At 44.2% G+C, this 12,666-nt stretch overlaps 1 protein-coding gene, 1 long non-coding RNA gene and 1 other non-coding gene across 3 annotated transcripts; 1 reads left to right on the forward strand and 2 right to left on the reverse strand.

Annotated features, from left to right (window-relative positions):
- Nucleotides 1-277: 277 nt before the first annotated feature.
- Nucleotides 278-4,134, forward strand: PEX12 (peroxisomal biogenesis factor 12). Its single transcript, XM_012445421.3, has 3 exons — nt 278-1,007; nt 1,323-1,876; nt 2,739-4,134. The coding sequence occupies exons 1-3, from the start codon at nt 882-884 to the stop codon at nt 3,136-3,138; spliced, it is 1,080 nt and encodes a 359-aa protein (XP_012300844.1). The 5' UTR covers nt 278-881; the 3' UTR covers nt 3,139-4,134.
- Nucleotides 3,262-10,815, reverse strand: LOC135275766 (uncharacterized). The gene is made up of 2 exons (XR_010343351.1): nt 10,382-10,815; nt 3,262-5,054 (listed from the first exon to the last, which is right to left on the reverse strand). It is a non-coding gene; the product is annotated as an uncharacterized LOC135275766 (long non-coding RNA).
- On the reverse strand, nt 5,175-5,271 carry LOC135275778 (Z30 small nucleolar RNA). Its single transcript, XR_010343362.1, has one exon. It is a non-coding gene; the product is annotated as a Z30 small nucleolar RNA (small nucleolar RNA).
- Nucleotides 10,816-12,666: the final 1,851 nt, after the last annotated feature.

The following is a 12,666-nucleotide window of genomic DNA, read 5'->3' on the forward strand; positions in this document are numbered from 1 at the left end:
AGAGGTGTGCGCGGCGCCCCAAACAACTTGTCAAAAAGACCTCTGTAGAGAGACGTTCAGGGCTGTAGCTTTCCAGCGAGCCTACCATGCAGACCCAGCTACGAAAGGTAAAACCAGACCAGCGGAAAACTCCTGGCCAAAACCAGCCCGCAGCGGCTCTCTTCCCTTTCAGCGGGGCGGGAGCGGAAGTCCGGGTGGGTCATAGAGTTCTCTAGTTCCGGCTTCCGGGCCGCATTCGGGACTAGAGCGCCTCTCTTCCCCCAGGCGTCCCCGAAGTCCCGGCGGTTTCTATTTCCGGGTGCGTCTTCTGTCATAAAGCGGAGACTTCTCTTCAAACGTGGCGTCGTGGGTTCTTAGCGCCTCGCCTGGAGTCAGCGAGCAAGGACGGGTGCGGGCGGGGATACTCAAAGTCCACAGCTGAAGCCAGTCCGCGTGTCCCGGGCTCACACGGACACGGCTGCACCCTCAGAGTCGGTGGCTTTTGAGCGCTCGCGACGGGGGAGGAGGAGGATTTCTTGTTCGCAGCTCCGGGACTGCAGCTCCAGAGGACCGCGTTCCTTCCCCCATACCCGTCCCCCAGTCACGCTCTGCCCTGAGGTGCAGCATCTGACAAGTCACCCCCTCGCCACATACCACTTCCACCCAAGTCCGAGTTAACTTTGTTCTTAACCTTCTTGAGACTCCCCTCCGCCTCCAGAACAGGTCTTTTTTTTCCCCTAGTTCATTTTTGCCCATAAAATTGAGTTTCGAGTTTTAGATATCTATCATACAGAAAGTTTACCTTTAAGACTGAGCACCCATCTGATACCCTTCCTCTCGAAAAAGTTCATGCTCACGAGAGAGTTTGTGGGAAAAGCGAAAGCCAGTCAACACAGGAAACTATGGCTGAGCACGGGGCTCACATCACAACTGCTTCTGTGGCCGATGACCAACCATCCATCTTCGAGGTGGTAGCACAGGACAGTTTAATGACAGCAGTGAGACCTGCTCTTCAGCATGTGGTCAAGGTAAGGTATTAATTCTTGGATTTTAGGGACAACTGGGTAAAAACCAAACCAGTAATTTGTGCTTATTTGGTAGCCTAGCGTTTGAAATAGCCAATTTGCAAACAACTCGTATCCCATGACTTACAGGTTATTGAGTCTGCATTATGTGTAGAGACCTGTACTGAATACCCAACATTTCAGGGAGGTTAGGGTACACTCCAAAATAAGTGACTTATTTAAGACAGAATGTGTAGACTTTAGAGGAAAAGGGGGAATGCAAATAGAAGGTGTAGTACCTGTGTAATGGAATGAATTTCACTTTTTATTTTGCTCTAGGTTCTTGCAGAATCAAATCCCACTCACTATGGCTTCTTGTGGAGGTGGTTTGATGAAATCTTTACTCTGCTAGATCTTCTGCTCCAGCAGCATTACCTGTCTAGAACCAGTGCCTCATTTTCTGAAAACTTTTATGGCTTAAAGAGAATTGTAATGGGGGACACTCACAAGTCTCAGAGGTTGGCCAGTGCTGGCCTCCCAAAGAAGCAGCTTTGGAAATCAGTTATGTTCCTGGTTCTTCTTCCCTATCTGAAAGTGAAGCTGGAGAAGTTGGTTGCTAGCCTGAGAGAAGAGGATGAATATTCGATTCATCCCCCTTCTTCCCGCTGGAAACGATTTTACAGAGCCTTTCTGGCAGCCTACCCATTTGTTAACATGGCCTGGGAAGGATGGTTTCTTGTACAACAACTTCGATATATCCTAGGAAAAGCTCAGCATCACTCACCACTGCTCAGGCTGGCTGGAGTTCGGCTAGGTCGACTGACAGTTCAGGATATACAAGCTCTGGAGCACAAACCAGCTGAAGCCAGCGTGATGCAGCAACCAGTCAGGAGGTAAGGCCTTAGCATTTCCAAAAGATCTTTACTTAATAAATTCTAAAATCTTATCCCAGTTTTGTGAAATTCACCACCCTGTTAACTTTGTGGTATTTCATAAAGTCATAGAAAAGCAATTCCTTGTGTCCATAAATCAAGGACTGTCATTTTGGTAACCTTCCTCATCATACTAGGTATACTTTTAGTGCACACTTGCTATGTCCTGTGCTAGGTGCTTGCTTTGTGAACATTATCTCAATCTTCAGCACAACCCAATGAAGTAAATGTATTAGCTCCATGTAACAGTTGGGGAAACTAAGCCCAAGCAGTTAAGTACCTTGCCAAGGTCATGTAGCTAGCTAGCTACAAGGTGGCAGAGCTGGAATTCAAGCCAAGTCAATACAATTCTAAAGACTGTGCTCTGTGAGCCACTGCACTCAGCCTAAGACTGTGCTTTTAATCATGATGCTGTGCTCCTTCTAGTTCATATTTGTGTTCTACAAGTTCAAATATATACATTCCTCAATACTGCTAAGTTTTTTGTTAAGTGAATTGGTTTTTTTTTTTCCTGGATCACCATCTTCCACTAAAAAAAAGGGAGAGAGTCTATATAATGAAATTCTCTTCTGATTTCTTTCAAAACACAAAACCAAACCCTAATTATTTGTTACTAAAAACAAAGCTTAGCTCCTATGCTTCTAAAATACTGTAAGTTAGAATCATGTAGAATAGATCCTTAAGGAGATAGTACCACCAGTCTTACCAACTTTTCAGTCCCCAGTGATTCTGATGAAAAATGTAAGAACTGCATTTATGTTAGTCATTCTCTAATAATACCTAAAGTTTCTCTTTTTGCCTCCTTGTTCTTTTCTCCCAACAGTGTTAGTGAGAAGATAAAGTCAGCTCTGAAGAAAGCTATGGGGGGTGTTGCCTTATCCCTGTCTACTGGCCTTTCTGTGGGTGTATTCTTCTTGCAGTTCCTTGACTGGTGGTACTCATCTGAAAATCAAGAAACCATCAAGTCATTGACTGCCCTGCCTACTCCACCCCCACCCGTACACCTAGACTATAACTCGGATTCTCCTCTCCTACCCAAAATGAAGACTGTGTGCCCACTGTGTCGTAAAACCCGGGTGAATGATACTGTTCTTGCCACCTCTGGCTATGTGTTTTGTTACCGCTGTGTGTTTCATTATGTGAGGAGTCACCAAGCTTGTCCCATCACAGGTTATCCAACAGAAGTACAACATCTGATTAAACTCTACTCCCCTGAGAACTGAAAGGGAATCGTGTCTTATCCTCACAACAAAAGTATTGCACTGTAATGCCACAGGGCTGGTTTCAGCATGGTATATAAGCATTAGCATTGATACGTCTCAGCCTCAGTTCATAACTATATGAACTTTAAATGACTATATGGATTTCTTTAAAAGGATATGCCCATTTGATCCTAAACTTTTAGCCTGCTCTCTAGAACCCTACTTATAGTTGACCAAGCTGCTCAAGGTAGAAGAATCAGTATTGGCAGGGGATATGAGGGCCAGTGTAGAGATTAAACAGGATAATGAATACAGAATTTTTTGCTTATCCCTTTCCTTAAAATGTAAGTACAGAAGGTCTTAGGAAAAATCCAAGTTAGACAGCATAAAAAATAAAGTGAACAGTGAAGTGGTAGCAAGCCTTCTTTTTAGAAAAGAAAGCATTTACCTGCCTGTCTGTAAGGTGGAAATTTCATCAGTTTGCCGACGATATGAAGTGTGGACCTGCTCTTGGTAGAAATGTTTAGAAACATTTTAGGGGGGAAAAAAAAGCTCCTTCCATATACTGTGACCCATTTGTTAAGTGACATCTACAGTTATCAACTTTTAAGGATATCCTTAAAAGTTGGATATTTAGGATACTTAAGGATATTCCTTTATGAACCCTCCATAGCATTCTTGAGAAATTGGTTAAAAAAGGAATGGAGGTTGAGTGTTACAGAGAGAGTAGTCTGAAGATTCCTGTGTAAAAGCAAAGCTAACAACCAATGAAGAGATGAAGCAAAATACTAATCTAATTGTGTAAAGAAAGGATATTTTAATAAGTTCTTTCTGTTTGTTGCTAAGAGTTTGCTAAGCTGTCATGAATTATTCTGGTTATTACTAAAGTTTCTATGAAACACTTAAGTAGATTTTAAGAATAAATGTTTCTGGAAAAAGAACTGTTCCATGTTATGATTTTGTAGAAATGTAAAGATTACTTCAGGTGTTTAAAATAAATTTTTCATTCAGACTGCCTTTGACTTTTTGAGGTATTTTTATATTAAAATTTTGTCAGTCCAGTAGTTGGAACAAAAATCCTCTGCCCCAACAACAAGAATTCAGCCACATGCAAAATATCTCATGCATCAACTTAAGAAACACTTAAGTTGCCTGTGTAGGACAATTTATGCCATTGGATTGGCAGGCTGGTGAAAACACGGGTCAAAAAAAAAATCATCACTACAAGAAGAAGGATGAAAACGATTTTTAAGAGCGCCTGCTGACATAAGTGTTTTCCAATACTTTAACTCATTTTAGCAATTCAAAGCACATTCTCTGACAGCACAAAGGTGCTGAAGCTAAAATTTTAAATAGGATATTCTATAGATTTTAATATTAAGACATTTATGATGTTAATTGAGACAATAAAAAAAGAAAGAAAATATAAAAACTTTTATATGCCATAAGAAAAGTGTAATGGATTTTAAAATTCTCATTAAACCTCAAAGGTTTTACCAAAGCAAATACCATGGTTAATTAAACATTTTTTCTTTATTTTTTTACTGAGTTGAAGTCTCGCTCTGTTGCCCAGGCTGGAGTGCAGTGGCACGATCTGGCTCACTGCAACCTCCGCCTCCTGGATTCAAACAATTCTCCCACCTCAGCCTCCCAAGTAGCTGTGATTACAGGCGCACGCCACTACGCCCAGCTAATTTTTGTATTTTTAGTAGAGGCAGGGTTTCACCATGTTGGCCAGGCTGGTGTTGAACTCCTGACCTCCAGTGATCCGCCTGCCTCAGCCTCCCAAAGTGCTGGGATTACAGGCGCGAGCCACTGTGCCTGACCAATTAAACATTTTTAATACAGTAATAAGTGAATACTAGAATTGAACCAGATTCAGGATTGAAATGATGTAGTCCTCCTGAAGATTTCAAAGCAAGATTTTTCACCTCAACCTAAGAAGGAAAACATGAGAGTATCAGTAATTCAAAATATAAAAGAAACATCTTAAACATAATAAAACCAGTGTCCAAACAGGATACAACAGACCTGTGCAGAAAAACCACAACCAGGATCAGCTCAGAGAGAAGATTAAGGGATCATACCCTGGTCAAAGCCAACATTGAAGCAATGGCAATACCAGGTCAGACTCCACTTCACTCATCATTGCATCATTGCATTTCACCTCCTTGTATTACCTAAGGGCAACCCAGTGCCCTATTTTCACAACCAAGAAGACACAGGCTTACCTATGAAAAAAATACCAGGCTGTAGTGCAATGGCTTCATCATGGCTCACTGCAGTCTCAACCTCCCCAGGCTCAGGTGATCATCCCACCTCAGCCTCCCAAGTAGCTGGGACTACAGTCACAGGCCACCATGCCTGGCTAATTTTTGTACTTTTTGTAGAGACAGGGCTTCACCATGTTGCCCAGGCTGGTCTGGAACTCCTGAGCTAAAGCAATCTACCCTCCTCGGCCTCCCAAAGTGTTTGGATTAGAGGTATGAGCCACCATGCCCAGCCTGTTTCAATTAATATTTTTTTATTTTGAGACAGGTTTTCACTCTGTCAACCAGGCTGCAGTGCAGTGGTGCAATCACGGCTCACTGTAACCTCAAGCTCCTGGGCTCAGGCGATACTCCCAGGCAGCTAGAACTACAGCCACCCCTGGCTAATTCTTTTTAATTTTTTGTCAAGACAAGGTCTCGCTATGTTTCCCAGGCTGGTCTCAAACTCCTGGCTTCAAGTGATCCTCCCACCACATCCTTCCAAAGCCTTGGTATTAAAAGCAGGAGCCACTGCACCTGGCCTTCAGTATTTTATTTTCCAACGCTCTTTGCTTTAAAATAACTTTGCTACACAAAAGTACAAACTAGGGTGGGCACAGTGGCTCATGCCTGTAATCCTAGCACTTTGGGAGGCTGAGGTGGGAGGATTCCCTGAGCCCAAGAGTTGCCAAAACCAGCCCTGGCAAAATAGTGAGACGCTGTTTCTACAAAAATTAGCCAGGCGTGGTGGTGCACACCTGTAGTCTCAGCCACTAGGGAGGTTGAGGTGGGAGGAGGATTGCTTGAGCCTGAGAGATCAAGACTGCAGTGACCCTGTCTCAAAAAAAAAAAGCAAATCTGAACAAATTTTGTTTTTTAGGGTTTTTGTTTTTGAGTACAAAGGACAGTTGAGAAACATTTGCCATTCGAAAACTTTTGTTTTTTTCTAATGAGCACAAACACCATGCATGATAAAATCTCAGGAATGTTCCTGAAGAAACTTATAGCTTACTTTTTTTTTTTGTTTTTGAGACAGGGTTTCACTCTGTGGCCCAGGATGGAATGCAGTGGTGCAATCACTGCAAATTTGAACTCAGGCTTAGGCGATCCTCCTGACTCAGCCTTCTGAGCAGTTGAGACAACAGGTGTGCAACCACCATGCCCAGCTAATTAAAACAAAAAGTTGTAGACACAAGGTCTTGCTATGTTGCCCAGGCTAGTCTCAAACTCCTGGCTTCAAGTGACCCTCCTGCCTTGGCTTCCCAAAACCCTAGGATCAAAAGCTTGAGCCAATAAACCTGGCCTTAGTCTTGTTCAAAAGCAAAAGTTTTAGAAAATATATTTTCTTTTTTTAAATTTCTTTCCTTTTTCTGGAGATAGGGTCTTGCTACGTCACCCAGCCTGGAGTGCAGTGGCACAATCATGGCTCACAGTGGCCTCAAACTGCTGGGCTCAAGCAATCGTCCCACTCCAGCCTTCTGAGTAACTGAGATCTGAGGCAAGCACCACCAAGCCCAGGTAATTAAAAAAAGTTTTTTGTAGAGACAGGGTCTTGCCATGTTGCCCAGGCTGGATTCAAACTGCTGGCTCAAGTGATCCTCCCTCTTTGGCCTCCCAAAGTGCTGGATTGCAGGTGCCAGCCACTGTACTTGGCCTAAAAAAGATTTTTTTTTTTTTAGATGGAATCTCACTGTCGCTCAGGGTAGAGTGCAATGGCATGATCTTGGCTCACTGCAGCCTCTGCCTCCCAGGCTCAAGCAATCTTCTGCCTCAGCTTCCCAAATAGCTGGGACTATAGGCATGTGCCACCATGCCCAGTTAATTTTTGTATTTTTAGTAGAGACGGGGTTTCACCATGTTGGCTAGGCTGGTATTGAACTCCTGACCTCAAGTGACCTACCAGCCTTGGCCTCCCAAAGTGCTGGGATTACAAGCGTGAGCCACCACACCCAGCCTAGAAAAGATTTTCTACTAATCTTTTAATATTTCTTTAAAAAATCCAGTTGATTTAATATGCAATTTGATTTATAATTCTTCTGCCAACAAAGATTAAAATTATAGTCATAAAAGTTTTTAAACCAGAATCTTCTATCTGAAGAGTCCAAGAACCCAGAGAGGCTATGATTTGCCAAAGGTCCACAGCAAATTAACTGCAGAGCTGGAAAGAGAACTTGAGGTATGATTACGAGATTTATATTTTTAAAGTAACAGCTAAATTAAAGGTTTAATTTCATTTTTCTCTAGGGCCCTACCTTTAGATTTACTAATGAGGAAGGACATGGAAGATAAAGAAAGCAAGGCAAAGCATAGGTAATTCACAATCTGAAAAATCAATTTCAGAATGAGAAAGGTGACTGCATTTAATTTATTTTACGTTCTTTATTTTATTTTCTTTATTTATTTTTAGACAGAGTCTCACTCTGTTGCCCAGGCTGGAGTGCAGTGGCATGATCTCAGCTCACTGCAACCTCCGCCTCCTAGGTTCAAGTGATTCTCCTGCCTCAGCCTCTCGAGTAGCTGGGACTATAGGCATGTGCTACCATGCCTGGCTAATTTTTGTATTTTTTAGTAAAGACAGGGTTTCACCATATTGGCCAGGCTGGTCTCGAACTCCTGACCTCTCGATCTACCTGCCTCGGCCTCCCAAAGTGCTGGGATTACAGGTGTGAACCACTGTGCCCGGCCTCTTTATTTTTAATTTTTTGGAGGGATGGAGTCTCGCTCTGTCACCAGGCTGTAGTGCAGTGGCCCGGTCTCAGCTGACTGCCACCTCTACCTCCTGGGTTCAAGCATTTCTCCTGCCTCAGCCTCCCTAGTAGCTGGGACTACAGGTGCACGGTACCAGGCCCAGCTAATTTTTGTATTTTTAGTAGAGGTAGGTTTTCACCATGTTGGCCAGGATGGTCTTGATCTCTTGACCTCGTGATCCACCCGCCTCAGCCTCCTAAAGTGCTGGGATTACAGCTGTGAGCCCCCGTGCCAGCCCAGACCTTCAAAATGATATTGTCAGTATCTAAGAATTCTGGAGCCACTGTATACTTCCTTTAGCCATCTGTCAATGTCAATAGACTGATATTCCCTTGTTAAAACTGACCGCTGTTGGTCTGTGTTAGCCATTCAGCAACCAAGCTCCACAAAGAGGGAAACTAGGTTGGGAGCAGTGGCTCACGTCTGTAACCCCAGCACTTTGGGAGGCTGGCAGACAATAACTTATGGCAGACAACAACTGCTATCTCAATGGCCTCCTGCCTCCAGTTTTGATCCCATTCAATGTACTTTGAATCTGACAAACGTACTAACCCTTACAAATGGAGGTGTGATTAAGTTATTACTCAGAAGCATTCAATTGCTCCCCACAGTCCAGGAAATAAAGTTCTAATGACTTTGCTTAGCAATCAACATGTTTCAAAAGGGACCCAAATTTATCCTTAAACACACCATAAACAACCCAAACGTGTCTCTTTTTTTTTGGTTTTTGATTTGGAATATCACTCTGTCACGCAGGCGGGAGTGCAGTGGTGCAATCTCAGCTTCCTGCGTTCAAGCGATTCTCCTGCCTCAGCCTCCCAAATAGCTGGGATTACAGGCATGAGCCACCATGCACAGCTAATTTTTGTATTTGTAGTAGAGACAGGGTTCGGTCATGTTGGCCAAGCTGGTCTTTAACTCCTGACCTCAAGTGGTCCACCTGCTTTGGCCTCCCAAGTGCTGGGATTACAGGCGTGAGCCACTGCGTCTGGCCCCCAAACATTTCTTACAGTCTAATCAACCCAGATTATTCCTTAGTCCTCATATTGGCTCTATGTGACCTTATGCCGTACATTTAGAAAGTCCTTCCCCCCTGTAGAAACCCTTCCTGTACTTCAAAATCCTACCCTTACAGTTTGCAACCCTCTAAAATGCCATCTTTCGCATGAAGCCTTTTTTAATCAATCCAACAGGAAATACATGTCCTTCTTCTGAATTATGAAAGCAGGTTAATACCTGTTTTGTGGTACCTATTTCATTTTGCATTTTAAGATCCAGACAGACAGAATACCATGAAGTTCAAGATCTTTACAAGTGTAATCCCTCCCTCCCTATCTGCTTCATCATCACCTGGGCAAACCTCCAATGTGCGCCGGCCACACACAGCAGGTCCGCTTTCCTAGTTCTTTGTCTCAGTACACTAACGCTCGATCCAGAGTGCCTTCTACACCCCTTTCGATGGGGAGAAAACATAAGTATACTTTTTTTTTTTTTAAAGATTTTTAACATTTATTTGGATTCATAGTTTTACAAAGGGGATTCCCTCCTATCTTGTGGGAACAGAGTAAGATGGTCACATCTTGATTGTTAAATAGCTCAGGCTTTTTAAGAGGGATATTTAAACATAGAGTATATAACTTTAAAATGCTGTCCAGTTACCACAAAAATAAAATAACAAGAAACTAGCATCGTTCTACCTCTCTTCTCCCTACACCTGGGTTGTGGGGAGATTTGCCTTATCACTCAAAAAGAGAGTCAAGAGTAATCATCCCAAGTTTAGGTTGAAGCGGGTAAGATTACAGTCAGAGATTAAAAGCTCACACATCCATAAGCAAGGTCCCAGTCAGGCATCTGGAACGGCAAATGGATGGCTGTGCTGGCTGAGTAAAAGGTGCTTTCGTGGAGCGCCTAAGTATACTTTTTAAACTTTACTTAAATATCACCTTCTGTTAAAAGTCCGTAACTCCTTCAATCATCCCCATCTTCTAACTCCCACAGCACTTTCTTCCACCACAGCACGCATCACACGCCAGCTACTCACAGTTCACGTTTTCCGCCCTCTCTCACACTTGACCAACCATAGAGTTCCTAAAGAACCAGGACTGTGTTCTACCGGCCTCTGTAGCCACTCCACTCGGAATGGTGCCTAGTACTTAGGAAGTGGTTCAATAAATGAGCGTTTAATTCATTTAATGAGCGGCTCTTCCTACTAAACACTAAGCTCCTAGATTATAAAAGCGTCAACACCAGTGACAAATCTGACTTACCTCCAACATTTCACGTGGGTAAAGACCGTAACTCAAGCACCTCCAAACCCTCCTTCTCCCAGCCTCTACCTCCTGGCGCTCCGCACAGCCATCTGCGCACATCCAGTGCTTACACACAGGAGGCCCTCAAAATCATACTAGTAATTTAAGGTCCAAATCCCACGAACTGAAGGGAATGCTGAGGTCGTCCCTGGGGGGACACAAGAGCAAGGCCGGAGCCAAGGCTTAAACCAAACACCCAGGCAGCCGTCTGCAGCCCGCTTTCCTAACTCCCAAAACTCCTACGCCCTATACTCTCGCAAGAAGCCTGTTCCAGCCTGAGGAAGAGGAAAGTATCCAAGCTCGCCGGATTTCCGTCCCGGTACACGCGCGCTACCTGCATCCCTTTCCTCGGCCTCTCTGCCCGGCCCACATCTCACAGACCAGCGAGCCTCTCGCCGAACAATCGATCCCACGGCGGCCATCGGGTCACGTGGACGTCCCTGAGGCGGGGCTGGTGCGAGGAGCAGCCAATCGAAGGCCGAGGCGAACGTCAGGGGTGGAGCGGAAGGGATGGCCGGCTCATCTTTTCCGTCGCTTCTTTCGCGTTGCGGTCTCTACCCTAAGATACCAGGCCAATCGCTTTCCATGCTCTGAGCAATTCTCCCGCGCCCCCTCCACAATTCCCCGCCCTCGTTCGTCGGGGCTACTGTTAGGCGGAGTGGTTTTGCCAGTAGCCTGTTTCATAACTGGGAATGAGCATCTGAGCAGGATTATAGTGTGTGTGTGTGCGCGCGTGCGCGCGCGCGCCCTGGGATTACAGGAAGAAATAGTTTAGGGTTTTGTTTTTTTTTTTTTTTTTTGAGACAGAGTCTCAAGTGGCCCAGGCTGGAGTGCCGTGGCGCGATCTCGGCTCACTGCAACCTCTGCCTCCCGGGTTCAAAGGATTCTCGTGCCTCAGCCTCCCGAGTAGCTAGGATTACAGGCATCCACCATCATGCCCGGCTAATTTTTGTATTTTTGTAGAGATGGAGTTTCACCATGTTGGCCAGGCTGGTCTTGAACTCCTGACCTCAGGTGATCGCCAGTCTCGGCCACCCAAAGTGCTGGGATTATAGGCGTAAACCACCGCACTCGGCCTCAACTGTGTTTAGATTGGAGGGGGCCAGAGAGCGAAAGCAGGAGAAGCTATTGCAATGGTCCAGGTGTGAGCTAATAAGAGCTTAAATTGGACTGGCAGTGGAAATAGAGAAGTGACATATGAGAGGCGAATGACGATTGTGATGAGTGTTAGATAGGGATGGATAGAAGAACGTGAAGAAATAAGATGGAGGGTCTTCTGTACCAGGCCCACTCAAGACCTTTTTCCTTCATTAAGGATTGGAGAGATCAGACAGTGAAGAGAATGTGCCTTTGCATGTGCTATTTCCTCTACCTGGTTCATCTTTCTCCCAGCCATCTCCCTTTCTCAACCTGTTGCTTTCTTACAGGTTCCAGCTCATATTATCATCTCATTTAGGAAATCTTTTCTGATTCTCACATGCACAGTTATTGTCATTCCTCAGAACATCTAGAGAACACTGCTTATACATTGCAAACTCTCCAGAGTGGCACTAGAGTGTAGTGGTCATGCATGTGGACTATTTTGGCAAGTAACTTGAATTCTCTGTTCTTCAGTATCACCATTTGTAGGGAACGTAATAATAGCATCTACCTGATAGAACTGTTACAAGATGAATGAGAACAATGCCTAATACATAGAGTGCTCAGTCGATGTTATATTGTATATGTTGTACTGTCTTGAGTTGTTTAGTACACGTTTTCCCTCTTTAGATTGTGAATGATCCCAGTTCACTGCAACCTCCGCCTCCTGGGTTCAAGTGATTCTCCTGCCTGAGGCTCCCAAATAGCTGGGATTACAGGTGTGCACCACCACATCCGGCTGATTTTTGTATTTTTAGTAGAGATGGGTTTTTGCCATGTTGGCCAGGCTGGTCTCGAACTCCCGACATCACATGATCCACCCACCCAATTTGGCCTGCCAAAGTACTGGGATTATAGGTGTGAGCCATCGAGCCCAGCTGGGATGTGTGTCTTATTCTTCCAGCTAATAGTAAGGCTATGTGTCAGAATGAGAGTTCTTGAGCTTTGGATTCATATAGATCAGTGTTCAACTCTCAGCTCTGCTACTTACTAGAATTGTAACTTTGAGCTTTACCTGAATGAACTCAGTTTTTTTTTTTCATTTATGTAACATGAAAATAATGCATGTCTTGCAAGTTATTATGAGAATTATATTTGAGAAT

The sequence above is a fragment of the Aotus nancymaae genome, unplaced genomic scaffold (assembly GCF_030222135.1).
Source record: "Aotus nancymaae isolate 86718 unplaced genomic scaffold, 86718_ANA_hifiasm-v0.15.2.pri h1tg000018l, whole genome shotgun sequence".
Taxonomy (NCBI): domain Eukaryota; kingdom Metazoa; phylum Chordata; class Mammalia; order Primates; family Aotidae; genus Aotus; species Aotus nancymaae.

Bases quoted from the DNA above. Each gene is read 5' to 3' on its own strand.
- PEX12 (XM_012445421.3), top strand. From the start codon at position 882: ATGGCTGAGCACGGGGCTCACATCACAACTGCTTCTGTGGCCGATGAC. The intron at 1,008-1,322 runs GTAAGGTATTAA...ATTTTGCTCTAG, and splicing joins CTCTTCAGCATGTGGTCAAG to GTTCTTGCAGAATCAAATCC. The intron at 1,877-2,738 runs GTAAGGCCTTAG...TTCTCCCAACAG, and splicing joins ATGCAGCAACCAGTCAGGAG to TGTTAGTGAGAAGATAAAGT.